Below are 21,031 nucleotides of genomic sequence, written 5' to 3'. Positions count from 1 at the left end.
ACATTTGAAGCCAGGAAATGCAAAAGTTCGGGTCCTGCTGGCAACATTAATTGTCTGGCATTGCACTTGTGTGGTGTTTTGTATCACTTTCTTGTCAGCAAATAATTCTTCCTAACATTCTCAATAATTATCATCACGCTTACCTGCACATACTACAGGATATTTTTCAGGAAAGCTGCCTTAAACCTCACCCGACACAAATCCAGCCTCCTGTGTGACTGGAGACATGGAAGGCAGAATTCCCTGGTCTGCACAAGGCAGCTGGGATGGTTGGGATCGTGGTGCTGAGAGGGATGGAAGAGAGAGTGGGAGGAGGGAGAACACTGAGGATGGTGGGGCGTGAACTCAGGCTCAGGTTTATGCCCTGACCAATATTCCACCACCTGCCAAAGCTGAGTTTATATTTGCACAGTCCCTGCCTGTGGAAGCCTTTAGGAGTTCCTGGCCTGGATCACTGTACCTGTGTTACACTTGGTACAGTGCAGCCAAAACAATCTTTGCCCCCTGAAAGCAAAAGGATGCTCAGCCAAGTCAGTCCTTCGGGAGCTGGAACCACAACTTTTGCATTTCTCAGCAGACCCAAACACTGCACTAACACCCCTTGTGCTGAACTCACAGCAAACATTGACTTTGCCTAATCAAGTAACTTCATCCCATAAAAATAAAACAATACTAAGGATTTTCCCAACTGTATTTTCTGCTGGCAGTTTGTTGTTGTATGAAGTGGCTGTTGGTTCATGTACGTCATTCTCTGAGAGCACCAGGCCGTGGGACAGGGAATGACGTGCACACTCAGGTGCATTTCTTTAGCCTTCATCCTGCAAACCCTTGTGCACATTGGTGCCCTTATTCCTTTATTTTTGCAGGAATCAAGTCTATGTATCAAAATCTGTGCACTGGGAAAAAAAATGTGAAGACTTATTTTCTTATGAATAAGATCCTTTGACACTCTTCAAAAAATATCTATACACAAATACACAGATTTAATGCAAAGATACCACTTTACTTATGCCAAGGAACTAACCTGTACCGTGTTGCTTCGTTACCTGAGGGCTGGGGAGGGGGGATGTACATCTGAATGGTACCTGCACCTTGTAGAGTCAACAGCATTTAGAGCTTATCTGAAGCTTCCTCAGCCAAACTGCTCGAGACTGCAATGACTCCACTCCTAACAACATCCTGACTGCGCTCCTGTGGGCTGCTCTGCCTTGAGTTTGTGCAGATGCAACAGATTTTTTTGCTCTGTGTTTGGTTATGTATCTGGGGGGGGGGGGGTGTTGGAAGCATTTTCAGGATGGTAACCAGTCTCCTTTCTTTTCTTTCCCCTCCCCTGCTGGAAGGTTTAGTTTCTTCTCTCGCGACAAGAAACGTTTGCAGGCGTCGCAGAAAAATGTCCACTTCCAGGGAACTTTTGGAGAATGGTCAAATTCAAGTAGGGATGACTCCTACATGGAACAAGGCCAGGAAGCCCTGCAGCACCTGTGACTGAAGCCCTGAGGTGTCCTGTTTGCTGCAGTAGATCCGACAGAGTCGTGACAAGAAGCTCCTGTAAAGCACCGCGGCAGCTCGTCACTGGTTTTGCCTCGCACACCTCGGGGTTGTTCCAGACCCTCCCAAAGGGATCCCTCGCTGTTCACTTGGGGACTGTTTGCTGCAAACAGAGCCCAAGCTTTGTAGTAACAGTTGCTGCCACCCTGGGACGTGGAAGCTTCTAGATGACTTGTTTTGTGCTGAATAACAAGTCCACGGTCTTGTTCTTGCATTAACTACAGTAACACAAGCTTCTTTAAACCAAAAAAGGACCCGTGCCATTATTAGAAGTTTGTTTGCAGTGTACAGTATCTAGTACAGGGCAAAGACTTCCACCCTGTTTGTTAACACTATTGGTTGTTTGCTTTTTATTTCTGTGAGAATTTTTTCAAGAGGGACACGACAGCTGGACACCCTCCGTGGCAGCCCAGAGCTCTGCTGTGTCCTGTCAGTGCCGCTGGCATCGGCATCCTGCGGAGGAACCCCTTGGAAACCCACCTGGCACAGTGAGAAACTGGAGTAGCCTTGAGAGGGACAGTGAGTGTACATTTCCCTTGTGCTTATAGTGCCTAAAGCATGAAGAACCCCTGTATGAGGTGAGCGTGCCTTGTGTTTTGCCATTTCTGCAGTATTAATGGAATACAAATTGCTTACAGGGAGGAATCCTAACTCTTGGATTTTTTCCTTCTTACTGAGGACTTCCCCCCAGAGTAGCAGGCAGCTGCTGGAAAGGAATTAGAGCTTTCCCACAGAGAGGTTTTTAATTAAGTCACACTCCATTTTCCTGTCTAGGTAAAACTGCCCAACTTGAGAGGGACACACGTCCTCAGCTGGCTGACACGAGCTGTTAAACTGACCTAGAGATGGCCCCAGCTGCAAACTAAACACTAAACTCTGGGAGCAGAGGAATGAATTCTGTGTGCAGGCTGCTCCCCTGGTGTTGGCTCATGTCTGGGCAGCCCGTGTTACTGGGCTTAACTTGCCAGCCCAGCCCAACTGCCAGGGGCTGGGATTTAATCTGCTCTGCAGTCGGATTGTGAGAGCCCGGGTCTGACCGAGGTCAGACTTACAACACTAAAACCCCACAGAGCATAACTGCTGTGTCCAGCCCATGTCAGAGCATCCCCCCTTGCACCACACACTCCACAGGCACCCCCTGGGTGGGAGAGGGTGAGGACAGAGCTGAGGGGTCTCTGTGTTCTGGAAGGTCTGTGCTGGGGCACCACTGCTGCTGAGGAGCATCTGGTGGTGGCAGGGCCAGGGACAGCTCCTGCTCGTGCAGCTCAGTGCCAGGGGCTGGAGCTCTTGGTACCACACCCCCAGCAGCTCCACCTGCTCTGTAAAGAGCCTCCTCTCAGGAGTGGCACCAAGGATAGGAAATACTGCTCAGGCTGGAGTAAAGCTCCAACTGCTCCGGGTACTGAGTGCAGGAGGAACTGTTGAAGGACTCCTAGATGGGTTTAGTGCAGGGTAGTTGTTTTTATTACAGGGTAATCCAAGACTGGATTCTTTGATGTGTGTGAGCACAGCAAACGGTTCTCAGCCTGTCTGTAGCGAAAGCCTGACAGGGAACTGTTCCCTCTGTGCTGCTCTGCTCCTGGCTGCAACTGCTTCATTCCAAACACAAATCTTCCATATGTTCTAGGTAGGGAAAGTGTTTACTGTGCCCCCCTGGTGCTCCTGCAGCTCGGGGCAGGGGGGACATGTGGCCTTACATGAGACACCTGCATTAGACACAGTGATGGCAGCGGCTGACACGGGAATTGGGCAGATGAGCTTTTGCTCGGTTGTGTTTTGGTAACACCCGTGAAACAGCAGCACTTCCCCCACTGAGTGAAAAGCAATCCTTAAATGGGGGGAGTGTCTTAATTTAATGAGACTTAAGTTGCCAAGATCTGGATTCACTTCCAGATATGAGAAAACCAGAAGTTGTCCAGTTCCATCCGGCTGTTGAATTGTGAGTGACCTCGTGGAGTCTCTGCTGGGCGCAGTTCAGTTGTGTGGCACATCCACAGATGTGGATCCCAGAAGGGATGCAGTGAGCAGAAACAATGCCAGAGTAAGCACATCCCTTTGGAAATGAGCTGAGAGCAATGAGCTGGGATAATGGAACTGCACAGACCGAGCCTAAGCCTGTGCTCCTGGTGCAGTAAAGCCCGGCCCGGAGCCCGGGGCACCACTGTCAGGCCAGATCTGCAGCAACATCAAAGCACAGCACTAAGCAGGACAAGCTTCCCCCATTCATCTCTGTAGCCCATTACCTCAAAAACCTCATTAGTTCCTCCTGACCTGCTGCCATTAACCACTCGTTGTCATGTTGGAAGTGCTGAGTTCACAAGTGCCATCGGGAAGGATGGCCCAGAGGGAAGCATTTGTAAAGATTTTAGATCTGTCATGTGTTGGTCCTCTGTATTCAAGGAACATCTGCTTTTAGAAAAGGGGCCAGGATGGTGGCAGGTGAGGGGTGTCACAGTCCTGCCTGCCAAGTGCAGGATCAGACTTTTATGGGTTGGTTTATTTTATTTTTTTTTTTGGTTGGACAGTAAATCATTTTAACAGTTTAATAAATATTTCTGAAAAACACGTATTTCTGCAACAGTTGTGTCCTTTTTTTTTTTCCTGTGGAAAGTTAATACCATCCCTTCTTGGGGATGCAGCCTGTGGATCTGTCTGTGTACAACTCTTCATGGAAATACAGCGTCAAACTGGGCAAGGTTTAGGACAGGGCCATTCAAAGGCTTACAAAATATAGTTTAAAATATGTTATCTATCTGGCTTATGATGACAAAGAACATGACAGAGCCCTTTCTAGAAAGCACTGTAAGCTCCCCAACAGGAGATGTGTGTCTGTACATACATATCCTGGCTCTGAAAAAGGTGCTTGACATCTGTTTTCCCCAAATCAGCAGCAAACCCACTTTCCAGAATGGATTTAAACCCTGTGCAGGCAGGACTTCACTGGCAGAGAGGAGAGAACAGAGTGGGTGCAGCTGCAACATTTACCCATGACACCATCCCTCAGTGAACATCCATGGATTCATCAGGAACATGAGGCATTTTCTGACCTGTTTACTGCTCTGTGGTGCACATTCCTCGTGTACAAAGGAGTCACGTCCTCCCATGACATACAAAATGGATTGGTCACATGCTTCTCTCCACCTGGCAGACCTAATTAAGGACACAGCACCACTGAAGGTCCTACCTGTCCCAGCATCTTCAAGAAAATGAAGTCACTTTCCTTCAGCTTCTGTTTTGGGGCCCATTTTTCAGAAGCTTTAGTTTGTTCCTGTATTTCCAATAATTGAGTGTTTCATGGTCACCTATCTGTACTTATCATCATCTCTTTGCTTCTTGGGCTCTCTCTCCCTGCTCCGGTCCCTATCCCTGTCCTTCCTGTCTCTGTCCTTCCTGTCCCTCCCTCTGCTCCGCTCCTCTCTGGAGTCCCTCTCTCTCTCACTGTCGCCCCAAGCCCACGACTGCTCCCTTTCTCCCCAGCGCTTGTCCCTGCTCCTCTCCTGGTCCCGGTCCCTCGTTCTCCAGTCCCTCGTTCCCTCACGAGACCAGTTTCTTTTCTCTGATGATCCTTCTCCATAGAAATCATTTTTCACGTTCGGCAAATTGATGGGCTTTCGGAAAGGTCTGTCCCGTCCTCCGAACCGCAGCTGCCCAGATTCTTTTTTGCCTCCAAAGCCACCTCCAAGCCTCCGGGGAATCCATCCTTTGAGAGTCCTTTCCAGCTCAAAGTCTACAAAGATCTCGTGCTGGTCGATGACCAGCCTGTTGGCATCTCTGTGGGCCTTCAGGAGCGCACGCTCCTCCTTGTACTCAATGAAGGCATAACCCTTGGAAAATCCCGTGACCAGGTCCCGAACCAGACGGATCTTCCGGATGTCTCCATACCGGGAAAAGACCTCCTTTAACTTCTCCTCTGTGGTCTGAAGGTTGAGCCTCGCCACGAAGAGGGTGAGGTGAGGATCTCCCGTCACTCCCTTGTTGGGCACGTACCGCGCCAGCATCGCCCGCCAGATGGCCCGGTCGTGGGGCTCCTCATCCGTGCCGTCGATGCTGCCGGCCTTGAGCGGGTCGTACTCCTTCGCTATGGGGGCCCAGTCAGCCATGGCCTGCTGGGGGAAACACACGTCGCACAGGCTCACAGGAGCAGGCACGGGCTGTGCAAGGAGCGCTCCCAGCCCCGATGTACTGTGCCTTCATTCAAAAATCCCCCAAAGTGAGATAAACGCAAATAAAGCGGCCGCGTGGCTGTTGTCTGGGTTCCCCTCGCGGGGCAGGGCCGTGCCGGGAGCCGGAGCCGCCCCCGGCCGTGGGGAGCCCGCGGGCCTGGCCCGGCCCGTTCCCCGCCCGAGGAGGCCCCTCAGACCCGTTCCCGCCGCCGCCTCTCCCCTCCCCTCCTGTCCCGGTCCTTCGGGCCGGGGCAGCCGCGGCCGCTCCCGCCGGGCTCCATTTCAGCCCCTTTTCCCGCTCCCGCCCGGCCGGAGCCCTCCCGTCCCCCGGCCCAGCCCCGCTCCCGGAGGGCGCTGCGGAACCGGCTCGGTGCCGGCTCCCGGGGCTGACCGAGGGCCCCCCGTCTCTTACCGGCAGCGGCGGGCGGGCGGTGCCTCCTCAGGGGAAGGGGCAGGGCGGGAAGCGCGGCCGGGCCGCGGCCACGGGCCCGCCGGGGGCAGGAGGGGCCGCTCCGCCCGCGCCAGCGCCGCCCGGGCCGGCGGGAGGGAGGGAGGGAGCGGCAGGAATGCAGCGGGGCCGGCAGGAGGAGGAGGAGGAGCTGGACGACGAGGAGGAGGAGGATGGGGATGGCGGCCCGGAGAGCGCTCTGGAGAAGAGCCCGTTTCAGCTGACGGCCGCCGATGTGTACGACATCTCGGCCGTGGTGGGCCGGGACCTGCTGCAGCTCCGCGCCGGGCCCGAGCTCCCCGCCGCCCGCGCGCGGCTGCAGTTCAGGATCGTGCGGGTGCTGGAGATGCTGGAGGCGCTGGTGAGCGAGAGCAGCGTGGCCGAGGAGCAGCTGCGGCGGGAGCGGGACAGTCTGCGGCGGGAGCTGGAGCAGCTGCGGGCGGCGGCGGCCCCAGGCAGCGCCCCGCAGGTGGGTGCGGGACAGGCCGGGCACAGGGACACGGGCCGGACGCGTGCGGGTCGTGGAGCCCACCCCGAGCAACACCAGAGGGGCCGGAGGATACTCGTGGTCTCTTTTGTCGCAGCAGAACGAGTCTCACAATGTCAGTTCCCGTCTTTGGCCAGGAAGCCTTGGAGCTCTTCCCGTGGGGTGTTACAGGTCGCAGTGCTGTGGATCCCCCGCTCCCGTTTCACCGCTTTATCTCAGCAACGTGCGGTGACAGCAGAGTTGTTCAGGCGCTCACAGAGTTCACCGAGTACAAACCCACCGTGTTCAGTTCTCACACAGCATCGGCCCCACATGAGACAACTTGCCATTTAAGCAAACGCTAGAGCTTTATTACTCTGTGCAAGAGAAACTGTGACCCAAAAAAGCCATTACCACAAAGGTCTTAAATTAGGAAAGGAGAATTCAGTTCTCACCTATCTCTGCCACAGATGTGATGTTAGATTGCTTGGCTTCTCCCACCATCAGAAAAGCTGATAAAAGCAGCTTCTTGGCAAACTAAATTGCAAACACTTTGGGACAGAGATGTTGCTTTTAGCTGCGGTCAGAGCCTGTCACAGTTGGGGCTGGAAATGCAGTCACCAAGGGAATACAAAAGTAATATGAAGAACTATAATTAAGTGCTTAGAAAAAAAGTCAGGATTGTGATCAACTTGTACTAGTCCTACAAATTACTCCATGGTTTTGAGAGGTTACAAGTTCATGACCAGCACTGTTTCTTTTCCAGATCAGCCTTGGACCAGATAAAATGGTGATCGACCTCACAGATCCCAACCGGCCACGATTCACGTTGCAGGAGCTCAAAGATGTGTTGCAAGAGAGAAACCAGCTGAAAGCTCAGCTTCTGGTGGTGCAAGAGGAGCTACAGTGCTATAAGAGGTACAGCATGAAGGCACCAAAGAATTAATAACTACTAATAACAATTAATTAATTCTTGTCTGGGGAGCTTATCAGACGAGAGCACGGCAGGCTTGGGCCAGGCACTGCCCAGGCGTGTAAGAGACACTTGTGCTTCCAAAAGCATTCAAAGAAAAACGGGAACAATGAAGTCTCTATGCAACATAATTTTAAAACTAAACTCCCTTTTGCTCTGCACAGTTCTCAGCCTGTTCCCAGAGTTGTCCCCTACGCAGTTACTCCCACTCCCCATCCAGTGGGTTCCCGTGCACAGGAATCCATCTGTGCAGTCACAGCAGTTGCACACACACCGTGTCCAAAGCCACACCACACACCGAAGAGCACGGGGGTTTCCAGCTCAGCTTGAGTCAAAGTTTCCTTCCTCCTGCAGTGTGGGGACACTGCCTTATCTCTGGTCCTGCGCTCCCATGGGGGTATGGACTGCTCTAGGGACAGAATATTGAGCTCTTTCATCATTCAAGAGAAGCTGTGGGGGTTTAGGACTGCCAGCAGAGGGTTGTGCAAGGCACTTGAACTGTGCAGAACAAGTGCTTTGAGAGGAGGGTTTGGTCTTTCTCAAAGGGACCAGCCTGGGAGAACCGGTGTGAGCCAGAGGGTAGGATGAGGGAAGGGTCTTGCTCATGGTGCTACAAATTCATTCACCCCCAAGGCTGCTCTCTTCAACCCTTGCCCATCCTCAGATTAGATTATAAACTCTTTGGAGCAAGAAACTACTTCTTAATCTGGACACAAAGTAAGCACATCAGATTTCAGTTGAGGTATCTCAGCAACAGCCTCCTGGATACAGTGAGCCTGCCCTTTGTCTGGTCTGTAACAGGCAGGTTAAACCAAGAAGTTAAAAGTTAAATCCAAGAATTTACAAACTGCCTGACAGCACTTCCCCAGCTCAGCTGAATGCTTTGCTGTGCAGCCAGTGAAATGGCTTCTTGCTTTGATTTCCCAGCTGTTACACAGCTTAGTGCAGGCCAAGTTAAAAATTAACAGTGGGAATGTTTTCAGGTTTTGAGTGATTTCAGTCGCAGTGCTGTGCACTGAGTGTGTCAGGGCTGCTTTTCAGTTCAAGTAATTTATGAGGTTATCTCCTTGTAGACTGCTATAGCTTAAGCCAAAATCCATCTTCCCTTTAAACAGTCACATAAAATTCTAATTGTAATTGTACAGCCATAAAGAGGAGCTGTGCAGGGGAAGGGGATAAATATATGATCTAAAATGTCTTGTGTATATTGGAAATAAGCTCTATTATGCACATTGGAAATAAGCTCAGTTTAGCACAAGGTACCAAACATCCTCCCAAGGATTGGCTCACACTCACTGATGGCGTTTAGGGATTGCAGTTTTCATGGTGATTTCTAGGTAGAAGTTGTGCAGATATTACAGCTCTGCAGTGTCACCAAACAGCTCATAGTCCTTTTTCTCCAAGAGGAGAATCCGCCCCAGAATTACCCCATTCCTGCTGTCACACCAGTTTCTAGATACTCTGTGTTTGTGCTTCCAAACCCAGCCAAGTGTTGCTTGGCTGCTCTCAGCCTTTGGCTCCTGCAGGCACAGGCTTTGATCCACTCAGCTCTCCCAGCAAATGAGGTCAGCTCAGGACAGTGACTGGCAGGCTGTGAAAACAGAGTGTGCAGGCTGGGAAAGTCCAATCTGGTTCCAAGCAGGGAAAACTCCTTTGGTAAAGCTGAAGCTGGTGCCTGAAGCAGGAGGTTAGAACCTGTGGAGTGTAAGAAGAGCCAAGTAGGATCACACAGTTGAGAGCTGAGGCAAAGCCTTTCTTTTCTCCTCTGTAGGGTGGAAAGAGGAACAGGCACCTGCCTTGCAGGGGAGCTGGGAATATCCCATGTGTTCCCAGCCTTGGTGGCTGCGCTGAAGGTACCACAGATCCACCCGTGCAGGAATTCACTTTTTGTGTCTGCACCATCTTGTTATCCTTGGACCTCTCTACATATCCAATGTGTAATTCCACATCCCTTTCACTCCCATTATGATTTGCCATTTTTCTTCTGTGGAAAAGTCAGCTTGTTACTTTAGTGTTCCCACTAAAGCATAGCCCCATTGCAATACTTAGGGATAACAATTCATTATTTTCCATTCACTACAAGGAAGAGTCTGGGCTGCCCTCCCTGTCCCATGAACTCCCATTCATCCGTGTCCCAGCTCACAGGGTCTAACATGTACACACTGTCACTATGCACAAACCCATGAAAAATAAACAAACCCCTTTCTTTTCCCAGTGGGATCATCTCACAGAGAAAGGACCAAACTGAAGAACTGGAAAAAGAAAGCAGTGGCAGCAGCGCTGGCACCAGCAAGGACAGTGAGAAGACAATCATCAAACGGCTGTAAGTTTGTCTGCAGCTTTTTGGGCAGAATTTGGGAAAACATGGCACGCTCAACCACAGCAAATCCAGGGATGGATGCTGAACTCCAGCCCAGTTGGCTGGATATTGTTTTCTCTTGCTCCCCCTGTAAAGTTAAAAACCTGATAAGGAAATCTTTTCCTGTGGAAAAAGCACTCCACAGGAAGGCAACCTCCACCCAGGCAAGCATGGAGTCACTTTTTTTTAGGAAAAACAAGTATTTCAGAGCAAAGCAATGCAATATTTGCCTCCCCTGCCAGCACCTCAGGCCTGTGCTGTGGGAACACACTGGCCCTGGAGGTTTGTTTTCATTGTACACAGTACCCACAAGCTCAGACCATGTCCCTAAAGTTCCCCAAAATAGCAGAGCACATTGACACAGCCACCTCACAGCATTTCCAACTGCTTTTCTGCTTGTACATTATTGTTTCCTTTCTCTTGTTGATTTTTTTAGGTTTTCTTTTAAACATGGAAAATGAGCATCCTCAAGGACTCCTGCTGAGCACGGCACTGATGAGGGAGGAGACAAGGGCTGGGAGAAGGAGCACCACTCCTGCTGCAGAGAATGAGCAACCTCATCAAAATTGTGTTGTATAATATTCTTTCAGAATAGTTTTTACTCTGCTTTTTCAGAAACTGTTTAAAACAGACACTTTTTGTATTTCTTAGATTCCTGTCAGATATTACCCACATGTAGAAAATAAACCTTTATACACAGGTGGGGTTTATTCTTATTAAAGGAGCCCGTGATGATTGGAACAACAACATATTTACCCTGTCCAGCTATCAAAGCACTCAGCCCAAGTGATTTTGCAAGATGGAGATGATATTTAAGAGATACATGGCATTCCCAAGTGGCTGTTTGGGGTTGAGATGAATGATAGTGGAGAAGAGCACAGCAAGGGAAGGAAAGCTGCTGCCTCGTGCTCTGCCCACATGAAGGACTGAGGTGCAGAAATGCTCAGACTGGAACAGATGCACCAAACACCTCATTTCTGACAGCTGAAGGGCTCCTGGGGAAGGCAGCTGTGTTTTGCATAAGCTCTCTTCTTCCCATCAACTGCCACAAGCTGTGTGTTGGCCCCAGTAATGAGATTTATCACCAGTGGAAGGATATAGGGCAAACAGAGGAGTGGGAAAAGAAGCCTGAAAGACACCAGTTAGGTTCCCCATTTAGAAAGGTAGAATATCCAGAGCAGAAAAGCCTGAATAGACATAAAAAGAGCAGTGACAGGTATCAAACTCTGATCTTACTCTCTTCAGAAGTGAAAGCAGGCTCTTTTGATTCCCTCTCACACACTGGCAGCATGAGAAATATAGGACACTTCACACAACTGCTGGGATGCACAGTGTGAGTGTGGCTCAGCAGAAGGCAGAGCTGCAGCCTCCTTTCAGAGTTCCCTGGCAACTGTGCATGAGAAGGCACCACCACAGAGGTCTGACCTCAGCCACCTGGTATAGGCAGGGTAGGAACTGCTGAAGTCATTTTGCCATCTTCAAAATATCAATCTTAGCCATGCCCTCATGATGTATTTTGTAAAGCAGGGCAGCAGGGAAGGAAGTTACTGCATTGCCTGAGCAGAGGCTTTGTGCTCAAAAATAAATAAGTAATCACGAATTAACAACAGCCAGGATACACCTCTGAGCTGAAAAGAGATGTGCTCTGAACTCCATCCTCCTGTGGCTTATCCAGGAATGTATTTTCCAATCTCCTTCAAAAAGGGCAGTTTAGCTCCCAACCCAAGGACATCTTGTAAGCACCAAGAAGTGCTTTACACCATATCAGAAGATGAAATCTTCCTAAGAGGGACAGAGATAAACATCCAAATGGCAGTTTCTGTGAGAAATATATTGATACCTCAGTTCCTAGGAAAGTCAAGGATACATATGCAGTGCAACATCAGCTTTATTTCCATCTGACCCAGTGCTACTCCATTATCAGTTAAGCCTTTCAGAGAAGACAACTTTGTTTTTATGTAAAACAGGGAGATCATTCCCTTTTTTGTTTACAGAAGTGATGCTGAAGAACAGAGGTTTTAAGCTATTCAACCTGATAAAGGACAAGTAAACGTTTAAATAAAATAAAAAGAATCATTTTACTCTAATCTTGACTTAAGGGAAGTGCTCTAGTTTAAGGGGATACTGTACACACTGCTGAGGTCTCTGCTACTGAGACCAGAGAAAAATCAGTGCCAACTCAGCTAAGTTGGCCTTATCTTACCTGAAACTCAGTACATGGAAGGTAACAGGTCTCCAGTTACTCCTTCAGAAACGTGAACATACCCAGGCTGGCTCTGCTGAGTTTGCCTTGTGTTAAGCAGTAAATATCAAGCATTTAACAGCTAATGATTTTCACAGCTTTCTTTCCAATGCTCATGAACTGCAATGGAGACAGGTAGTATAGCAGCCACTTCATCAATAATAAATATATTCTTTATTTTACAGAGACATTGTCTTCAAGTTTTTAATTTAAAAAATACATCACTAAGCCACCTCTCTTGCTGCTGGAGCACACAACCAGGATGTTGTTGCTATCTGACCTATCACATAGGCAAGCATAAGATTGTCCTAGAGGGCATTCAGCTGGAACAGCAGCAGCCTTCAAGACATGAGGAATAGAAGACATTAACAGAGCCACAGATTCCTTGCTGACATCTTCCAGCAGCAAGTGTGGCTGATGGCTCACAGCCATTTTCATCTACACACATGCCAAGCCTGCCTTGGCAAAAATTCCAACTGGTAAGAATTCATCTTTAACATAAAGGACCTGCATTGTATTGCCTGCCTATATCCCAGATTTGGTTCTCCAACAGTAACATTCCAACATCCATGAGATGCCAAGCGCTTGACTCCCATGTAACACAGTGGGACCAGACCATGCTGGACAGACCTACAGGACCAGGCAATAAGGAATCTACTTCCTTCACTGCATGAACTTCATTGTTACACTTTGAAGCTGCACATGAAGAGGACTCCTATTTTTGGAACCGCTATGCTCTACTTCAAGCATTCACAGTAAATAAATAGCTTCTGATGTGGCTAATTAGCATAGGAAGGTAATACAAAAATTTTTGGAGAGAGCTTTTACTTCTTTAAAATCCTCTGGGAGACACCTCCAACAATCAGCCATCAATATAAAAAGGTACCTTCTTAAATTTTAGAAAATAAGTAATGTCAAACATTGATTCTCACTGTGAAGTTCTATCTCCACATTTGTACTCAGTATCCACCCAGACTATCAAAATCCATCCTTGTTTGGCTGGGAGTCATTTCTCCAAAGAAAGCAGCCAATCTGACCATCCTTTTTTCCTCAGTGCCAGTGCATTTAAAGTTCATTGCCAACAGATTATACGACACCGAAAAAACTGGATTCCTACCACAAATTATTGGAGAATGATAGTAGCATCCATGCCAGAGAAGCCTGTCAGCACTGGGCTGGGAACAGCAGTGTGACAGGCAGTCAAGCCACCGCATGAACAGAGTACAGAAGTACTTCTGCTGTCAAAGTTAACGCCGAGTTCATCACCCCAAAGTGGAGCGTGAGATTTTCTTGCAAAGGCAGAAGCACAACCCCAGTGATTAAGTTTCTGTGCAAGTCTTTGACTGCTCAAGTGGCACTGGTCACTGTGCAGAAGCATTCAGATTTTAGGGAGGGTTTCCTTTTATGATACAAAAGGTTTGGCAATCTAAGATCAATTATTGAAGCCTGCCTGGAAAACTGTAATAGGTGTTTAAATACTGCAAAGCAAAAAGGTAGTTTGTAAGGAGCTCGGAAGACCGTAAGCAGTCCACTAAGAAAGCTGAGGGACGTGAGGGCAGGAGAAGTAAATCCAGACTCCTTGCAGAACACTCAGTCCAGGAAAAAAAAAACCAAAACAAAGAAGATGAATTAGTGTTTCAGCCATGGATGAGCTTCAATGGAAGCTTTGCTCCTGTCTCCATAGTCGTACAAGAGTTCTTCACCTGCTTTAATGTCCCTGGAAGCAATGAGGATGAGATGAGGAACACCATCAATGTCATGGAGCTTAGTCTGACAGTTGCCACATTTGCTGTGATTAATGAGCCTTCCCAGACGATTCGTTTCCTTTGTAGCATCGACACTGAAAGAACAAGAACAGTTTTTGTGGACCAAAACCCAAGTGCAAACAGGATAAAGAATGAGGAATCCCCACAAGGCTTGGAAAATGAAGGAGAAACAGAACAGTACAGACCAACCATGATTAAACAGACAGCAATAAATATGGTAATGCAGGGAAACTAAAACAATCCGGGAGATTTTTAATTTAGCACAAAACTGAAAACTCTAGACTGTTTGAGCTCCTCTTTTCAGGAATAGCTGAATCCAGATGTAAGACACCATGAGAAAGGCTGGATACCTTAAATATCCTCCCCTCAAGAAAGCTGTGTCCAAGCGAAGTATATTTACTGAGTAAACCAGCAAAAGTAAATCAGCAAAAGGAAGGCTGAGGATGCCTAAATACTACATGCCCAAATTCCAGAGACCTGGACACTCCAGCTCTAGTGCCCCTCATTGCACAAAGAAGTGTTAAGGCAACTATCAAGGCACTTAGAATATAGGGCACTTCCAGGTAATTAATAGGTCACACACGTGGTTAAGTGACCTACGCTCCAGTATCCAGTAGGATCAGCCAAGGAGGAAAGAAGGTAGTCAGAGTAGTTACTTTTAGAGACCTGGAGTTTGGGGCAAATGAAACAGTAAATAGATAAAGCATGAATCTGGGGTGGGTGTTAGGTGCTGGGAAAACAAGGACACCCACTCAAAGACACTTGAAGGAAATGCTTCTCTTCCAGAGAGTTTGTCCATCCTGCTTTTCAAACCAAATCCTTGCAACTCAGAAAAAGGAGTTAGTTTTAGAAGAGAATAAGCAGGGCTAGAAATCTCATCCAAGCAGATGCAACTCTCCATACACCTTGTGCTGCACTTCAGAGAAAACTGCTCTGAGTCACCCACCAGCCCAGACTTGGAGGGGGATCAGTGCTCCCCAAGATTTTCATAATTCACGGTTCTCATTAAAAACACAAAACTTGCATGAGAACAAGAAAGGGTTTAGTGACATCCAAAGCCTCTGTGAGCCAACACTTGAGGGAAGAGGAGCTTACCAGTAGGTTTTGCTGAGGTACTGGAAATAGTACATGTAGCAGCCCGTGGATGGATCCTGAGCATACACAGCCTCCCGCTTCTTGGCATCAGTGATCTCTATGAGATCCCCGTGATACTCCACCACAAACTCTCCTCGATTAAAATGTTTAGTAGCAATGACTCCTCTCCCCTTGCCATCGATGTAATCAATCTGGAGAGTTGAAAAGAAAATCAGCTGGGAAATTGGAAAGTATTTACATGATTGCAAATATGCTGATTACGAGGAAATGAGTGATTTGAAACAAATTCTGTCTACAGCAGACAAAGCTTTAGAAGCTGCCTGGCATTGTGGAAGAAACACAGGATGAGTTTGGGATTCATCCAGGTTACCAGGTAGTTTGATACAAAGGCTTCTAATTAGAGAAATAAGAATTACTTTAAATAAACCCTAACTCTTCTCTTTGTGTCTGTTTTTTCTTTTAAACTCCCTATGAGCTGGGGCAGTGAGCTTTTCCATTTCATGTGCATGTTAGCATACACAGGTTAGAAAGTTAAAGGAACAATAAGATTGATTACAAAAATTACATTTATCAGCCACCAGTACACTTTAGTATTCCTGCCTCCCCCTGTAAATTGGACAACTCCAAGGAAGTCCCATCACTGTCACAGATGTGACAGTATTGATCTAGAGGCTGCTGCTCTTCAAGAATCAAGCTCTTCTGCACTTCCAGGGGCCATTTCTGCTTTAAATTCTAAAAGGGGTGATCAGAACAACCCAAATGTAAGCTCTTGGTCTCAATAACTGCATTTGACAGCAGTGGGAAAAAAAACAGTACAACCCATCATCCCAAGAACCAGATTGCAAACCCACAGCAATGGGCTGTACACAGACTAAGAGCATTTGTTGGTTGACTCTGCAGTTACCTTCATTCCTTCTTCTTTCCCACTTGTAATCAGCTCATCTATTTTCCTCCTCTCCTCAGTCTGCAGAAGAAACGAGAACAAACAAAACCACAACTTTCGTAGTGTGTTCTAGAGCTGAAAGGCATTACTAGCCAGTGACACTCATTGTTCCAGACCATCCCACATTTCCAGCAAAACTGAAGGGCAGAGAGACAGATTTCTACATAAGCAGCTGCATTCTGTCCTAGAACTGGACCGGCATTTCCAAATTTTAAGCATGTTCTTAACAGTACTTCCAGTGCACAGTGTTATTTGTACTTGGAATGGAAACCACTTACAGATATTTGCACACTTCCTCAAATCTTCAACTAACCAGCCATGTTAGAAGTAATGTCATTTAAACAAGATGCACTACCTCCAATTCAGATTTGCTCTTCCTGGAACTTCTCCTAACTGGGTAATAATCTGTCACTTTTCGGTTTGGTGTCCTTCCTTGTGTTCTAAGGGATAAGAAAGAGAGAACACACACACTTTTCAGACTATTTGTGAAGTTACACCTCTAGGACAGAGGTATGTGCAAGAAATTTTTATTTTCAGGCTTGGTATGTTGAAAGGTGACCAAGATGAATCAGTGTTTCTTATCAGTACTCTTCAAGTGCTGATAATGGGGATGTAGCCAAAGCTACATCCCCATTTTCCCCCACACTACTTCCACTGCTCCAGTACTAATAACAATAAAAATGAGATACCACTGGAAATAAACTGAAGGTCACATCACAAGTCTGGAGCCCCCTGTGTGCCTTGCTAGAAGGCACTCAAAAATTTAGGTCATGAAAACTGCTTGGCAAGGAATTCATTAATGTTAGGTCACATTACTCTGATACCATGAGAAAGAGGATCAGCTCAGCCAGGAAACCTCCAACTGTTCTGTTTCTGACAAGATACATTCCCATTTGTCCACAGAAAAGTAGGTCTTAATGGCTCATTAATTTCTTTTTCCACAGGTGATCAGCAAATATTTCACCTGTGATAAAATACCCTGACCTTGCTTTCAAGAAAAACAAGAACCTCTGCAAGGTAGATCAATACTTTGATGTCATTTTGTGGGTTTTTTTTAAGTCCAATATTCCCAAGAAAACAAGGAGTTCTCCTTTTCCAATTCCACAAGTCACTTACTTTTTCCTTGGTCCACGTTTTGCTTTTACCATCTTTTTCTGAGCTGGCTTTGCATTGGCCTCCTCAGCACAGTCTGCAGGCAGGGGGGGCTTTTGGGATTCTGCAGTTTCTTGGTTTTGATCAGAGGGCATTGAAGGATTGCACCCACTCTCCTTATCCTTTTGCTCTTCTGCTTTCATAGCACCTTCAACTATTTTGCCACCATTCTTTTTTCCTGCTGACGACAGGAAAATAAAGTAAGGCTCTGAGCTCAGGACCAGCTATACCAGAGTGCTTTAAGTGAATTCCAGTGGTTTATAGTTCTGCTCCTACCCTGACACCACATCCTCCTGCTCAGACAGCTGCTGCAGAGGCAGGTGAGTGTGGCTCAAAGCTGAATAAGGTTTTCATGGAGAGCAAATGCCCAGGCTGAACAGTCCCATCTGCTGAGCCAGATGTTTCAGTCTCCCTGGAGAAGTGAAGCACAGCTGCAAGGCCTCAGCACAGGGACAAGCCAAAGCCATCTTCACTTCCTTGTCAAAACTGGGGAGCCAAATCAGGAGCTAAAGGCCCTGAGTTTGCAGAAAACCTGGCACTTGCCATGTTGAGAGGGACTTACAATACCTGCTGGCTAAAAGCATTTGCATCAAAATGTTTTGACAAATTACCAAGGTTATTAAAAATACATGTTTAAACACAAGCCAGCTGAGTTTTATTTCCTCTCCACAAACTTATGGAACATTCCCATTTCCAGTCACTACAAAGCCCCTATGAACCCTGGCACTCAGCATTCACAGCCTGTGCTCCTCCTTCCCACTGCTTTTACTTCTTCCTGAAAATTTGACAATTATTGTTTCTTCTCCTACCAGCACCTCAGCCTCATACTCGATCAATTAGTCAAATTACAGAATAAGCCAGTTTTAGGTAATAAAGCAGATCCCAAAAAATTAGACGAACTGCCAAGCACCGACCCAAAGAAGCAGAGTATTAATAGAATTGCAGGGAAATTGGGGCATATTGACAACACAAACATTAGTTTTTTATATCCAGACAAAACAAACATCGCCAGACAAAAGCCATAGGGAAAAATTGCCTGGTAAACCTATGACTGAAGTTTTGAAAAGGATCAGGACACACCCATCTTTGTAGAGTCCCAGTTTGCCAACAGAGTTGGCAATGGAGGACTGGGAAAGCTGCTGGGCCCGGGGAGCTGCCCAGCCTTTTTCACTGTGTATTAAAGCTTTCAAACTGTAGGTGGGGGGAACACATGTAACAAGATAAGAATCCAAAACTCAATCTTACCAGCTCCTTTCCTGTAGGTTTCCTTTAGTGTTTTGCCCTGACATTTCACCTCGTGATACATGACAGAGTTTTCCTCTTGAAGTGGGGGGCGAGCACCAGGAGCTTTGTTAGGGTTCAGGTAGCTGTAGATTTTGGATTGACCAATAAACACATTCTCCTAAAACAGACCCACACAAAAATCAGTACATCACAGAGATTGGAGGAAATTCAGCTTGGCATCCACAGGGCTGACAGCTGACTGTGCTGATGCAAATTATGCTGCTTTAATGCTGCAGTTGCTGTTTCTAAGTGAAAATATAGCAGTGGTGAGCACCGTGAGAACTTCACTGGTGCAAACTCCCAGTCTGAGAGAGCTTTCACATGAAATGTGGCAGGATGAGGTAGTCAGAACTAACTCCAGCCTCCGCCCTGTGCTTCACAGCATGAACTCTGGTGCTAAAAAAAACCCCAAGCCCGAGCTCCTCGGAAGGAAGGCGGCTCAGAGAGCACAAGCCAAATAAAACACAGAGACACAGCAAAAATTGCCCAAGCCCAGTACAGACCCCTCATAGCCAGAGACTGTGAGCTACCAGCTACTCCCAGGAGGTGTCAAATGTTACTGCAGTTCGATATGCTCTACTGAGCAGCACAGAAGACAGGAATCAGTTTTACACTCTACCTTGAGTGACACCTCTCAGGGAAGCCTGGGAGATAAACAGTGCTATTTATTTATCCATTATATGTCACAAAATAAAGTGTAAAAGTTGTTAATGAAAAAAAAACAACATTGAAGAGTGGCAAGCCCAGTGAGGAAAATGGCAAAGCCCTCTGGCATCCAAACACCAGAGCCTGGGGTTTGTTCCCTGGCTCAGGCTCCAAGACACTGCCAGGGAACAGTGTCAAATTCAGCAAAGTTTAGTGGAGTCGTGTCACCTTTGCTTTTCCAGCCTCCTGCCACCTGGCTCCCTTTGCCTGGGCAGTGTATGTCGGATTTCAACCCCGAAATCTCAGATACAACTTGGCCAAAATGAGCTTTGCTCCATTAAAAGCAATTTTCAGACATTGCAAACCAGTGAAAACAACAAAAACACGCTTCCATTTTTTTAGGAAAGTAAGGAACAATGGTTTCCATTAGTTAAAAAGAATAACTCAAATATAGCAGACTAAACAAACATCTCTGTATACCTGGGCACACATGCACTGAAAAAACAGAGCACACAATACATAGGATAATTGTAATAATTAACATAATCGTGAATAACAAACTTCATGTGTACATAATTGATACACAAAATAAGACCAGTTAAAGGCTCAAACCTTAGTCCACCAATAAACTTTACTGAAGATTAGCATTACAGAGAACAGTGTGATAAAAAGCAAGGTGGACACACCCTGACCCCCCATATTTCTCAGACCTATGAAACACAAAACCTGCTTATTAAAAAACTGGGGCTTTGAAGCACGAAATACTACAAAACCACTCCATTTTATCAATTGCAAGCAATAAACCCTATGCTGCAAAGTTCTCAACATTTAGTGAGGAGTTTAAATATGGGCATTTTGGGAGAAAGCCCGGAGCAGCGAAGTGCAGCGTCCACCTGCCAGCTGAGCCTTCAGGCTTTGAATACACAGGAAACCAACAACTATTTTCCCAGCGCAGCTTCCTCCCCTCATTCCCAGCTCCCTGCCCGCTGCGCTCCGGGCTGCCACGTCTTTGTCTCTGCCAGGCTGGAGACCCTGGAGAGCAGAGATTCTCTCAGCACAGCAGAGCACACGAAGGGCTCTCAGTGGCTCTGGGGTTTAATGCAACAGCCGCAAATTATCTCCATTGGGCCTTAAATGCAAAGCGATCATCAAAGCTCCAGCCGGCTGCCTATGACAGAACTGCAGGACGGGGGAGATGGCACGGAGGGAGTGCCGGGGCTAGGGCCTGGCTGCTCGCAGGGGAACCACGGGAAGACACCGACTCTACCTAAAGTTACCCGGTTTCTCAATGACTGCAGGACCCCAGAATCCCGGGGCTCCGCGGTTCCCCGGGGCAGCCGCCCGCCGATTCCCAACTCCCCGGGGGGCAGCGGAGAGCGCAGGAGCCCCCCGGGAATGGCCCGCCCCGTTCCGCCCGCCCAGGCCCGGGCACTGCTTACCCCGCCGGCCCGGGGGCGGCCGGGGCCCTTCCTGTCGGCGCTCTCGGGACTCGCCTTCTCCGCGCCGCCCGCCCTGGTCTTGGGCATGTTCTTCCCTAGGAGCGAGGGGGGAAGGTCTGCGCCTGAGCCATGTCCGGCGCGGCCGCCCGCGGTCATCGCCCGGCCGCCCCGGCCTGCGCCATGTTTAAAGGGCTGGATGCGGCAGGGCGAGCCGCGGCGGCCCAGCCCCTTCCCGGCGAGCTGCGCACACCGCGCGGGGGAGGAGTCCCGCCGGCCCCGGCGCCCCGCACCTCCCGGGAGGAGCTTCCGCGCCGCGGAGATGCCCCGCGCCGCGCGGCCCCCGCCCCGCGCCCGCCGCGCCCTGGCCCCGCTCCCGCTCCGCTCGCCCCCGCTCCGCCCCGCGCACCTCCGGCCATAGCGGCGGCGGCGGCCCCGCAGCCCCGCGCCGGGCGGGCCCCGCTGTCCCCGCGGGGCGGTTGGCGGCGGCGGCCCGGACTCCGCGGGGAGA

General features: G+C 48.4%; 4 protein-coding genes across 10 annotated transcripts in view; 2 read left to right on the top strand and 2 right to left on the bottom strand.

Annotated features, from left to right (window-relative positions):
- The window catches only part of RILPL1 (Rab interacting lysosomal protein like 1), a 22,229-nt gene extending 18,112 nt beyond the window's left edge, over positions 1–4,117 (top strand). For 2 of the 3 annotated variants that reach the window (XM_051785622.1, XM_051785623.1), the window contains one exon: positions 1,341–4,117. In XM_051785622.1, coding sequence (XP_051641582.1) covers positions 1,341–1,485 — 145 coding nt within the window. In that variant the 3' untranslated portion in view covers positions 1,486–4,117. The remainder of the gene's footprint in view (positions 1–1,340) is intronic. The other variant, XM_051785624.1, reaches the window with a different exon arrangement.
- On the bottom strand, positions 4,118–6,258 carry SNRNP35 (small nuclear ribonucleoprotein U11/U12 subunit 35). 2 transcript variants are annotated; one of them, XM_051785642.1, is made up of 2 exons: positions 6,124–6,258; positions 4,118–5,654 (listed from the first exon to the last, which is right to left on the bottom strand). In XM_051785642.1, exon 2 carries the CDS (start codon positions 5,646–5,648, stop codon positions 4,851–4,853), a length of 798 nt encoding a protein of 265 aa, XP_051641602.1. In that variant the 5' UTR covers positions 5,649–5,654; positions 6,124–6,258; the 3' UTR covers positions 4,118–4,850. The 2 variants fall into 2 exon arrangements, with proteins under 2 accessions (XP_051641602.1, XP_051641603.1); XM_051785643.1 differs by having other exon boundaries at positions 4,118–5,651; positions 6,124–6,232.
- Positions 6,249–11,696, top strand: RILPL2 (Rab interacting lysosomal protein like 2). Its single transcript, XM_051785648.1, has 4 exons — positions 6,249–6,628; positions 7,392–7,543; positions 9,814–9,921; positions 10,394–11,696. The coding sequence occupies exons 1-4, from the start codon at positions 6,278–6,280 to the stop codon at positions 10,416–10,418; spliced, it is 636 nt and encodes a 211-aa protein (XP_051641608.1). The 5' UTR covers positions 6,249–6,277; the 3' UTR covers positions 10,419–11,696.
- Positions 7,538–21,031, bottom strand: KMT5A (lysine methyltransferase 5A). Of its 4 annotated transcripts, XM_051785627.1 has the most exons (9): positions 20,930–21,031; positions 20,524–20,618; positions 18,401–18,557; positions 17,120–17,336; positions 16,359–16,443; positions 15,965–16,024; positions 15,061–15,251; positions 13,903–14,039; positions 7,538–9,293 (listed from the first exon to the last, which is right to left on the bottom strand). In XM_051785627.1, the coding sequence occupies exons 1-9, from the start codon at positions 20,937–20,939 to the stop codon at positions 9,022–9,024; spliced, it is 1,224 nt and encodes a 407-aa protein (XP_051641587.1). In that variant the 5' UTR covers positions 20,940–21,031; the 3' UTR covers positions 7,538–9,021. The 4 variants fall into 4 exon arrangements, with proteins under 4 accessions (XP_051641587.1, XP_051641586.1, XP_051641585.1 ...); XM_051785626.1 differs by lacking the exon at positions 20,930–21,031 and having other exon boundaries at positions 17,120–17,333; positions 20,524–20,777; XM_051785625.1 differs by lacking the exon at positions 20,930–21,031 and having other exon boundaries at positions 20,524–20,776.

The sequence above is a fragment of the Manacus candei genome, unplaced genomic scaffold (assembly GCF_025592945.1).
Source record: "Manacus candei isolate 608988 ecotype Guabito, Panama unplaced genomic scaffold, ASM2559294v1 h1tg000020l, whole genome shotgun sequence".
Classification (NCBI taxonomy): Eukaryota; Metazoa; Chordata; class Aves; order Passeriformes; family Pipridae; genus Manacus; species Manacus candei.
Note: the sequence above shows the minus strand (reverse complement) of the source record. Positions and strands in the feature narration are given on the sequence as shown.

What these genes read in the sequence shown, in the direction of transcription:
- SNRNP35 (XM_051785642.1), bottom strand. Translation starts at nt 5,648, where the DNA reads ATGGCTGACTGGGCCCCCATAGCGAAGGAGTACGACCCGCTCAAGGCC.
- RILPL2 (XM_051785648.1), top strand. Translation starts at nt 6,278, where the DNA reads ATGCAGCGGGGCCGGCAGGAGGAGGAGGAGGAGCTGGACGACGAGGAG. An exon ending in GAGCTACAGTGCTATAAGAG is followed by an intron (nt 7,544 to 9,813) that starts GTACAGCATGAA and finishes TTCTTTTCCCAG; the next exon opens with TGGGATCATCTCACAGAGAA. An exon ending in AAGACAATCATCAAACGGCT is followed by an intron (nt 9,922 to 10,393) that starts GTAAGTTTGTCT and finishes TGATTTTTTTAG; the next exon opens with GTTTTCTTTTAAACATGGAA.
- KMT5A (XM_051785625.1), bottom strand. Translation starts at nt 20,679, where the DNA reads ATGACCGCGGGCGGCCGCGCCGGACATGGCTCAGGCGCAGACCTTCCC. An exon ending in AACCTACAGGAAAGGAGCTG is followed by an intron (nt 17,337 to 18,400) that starts GTAAGATTGAGT and finishes TCCTGTCGTCAG; the next exon opens with CAGGAAAAAAGAATGGTGGC. An exon ending in AGAGCAAATCTGAATTGGAG is followed by an intron (nt 16,025 to 16,358) that starts GTAGTGCATCTT and finishes TTTCTTCTGCAG; the next exon opens with ACTGAGGAGAGGAGGAAAAT.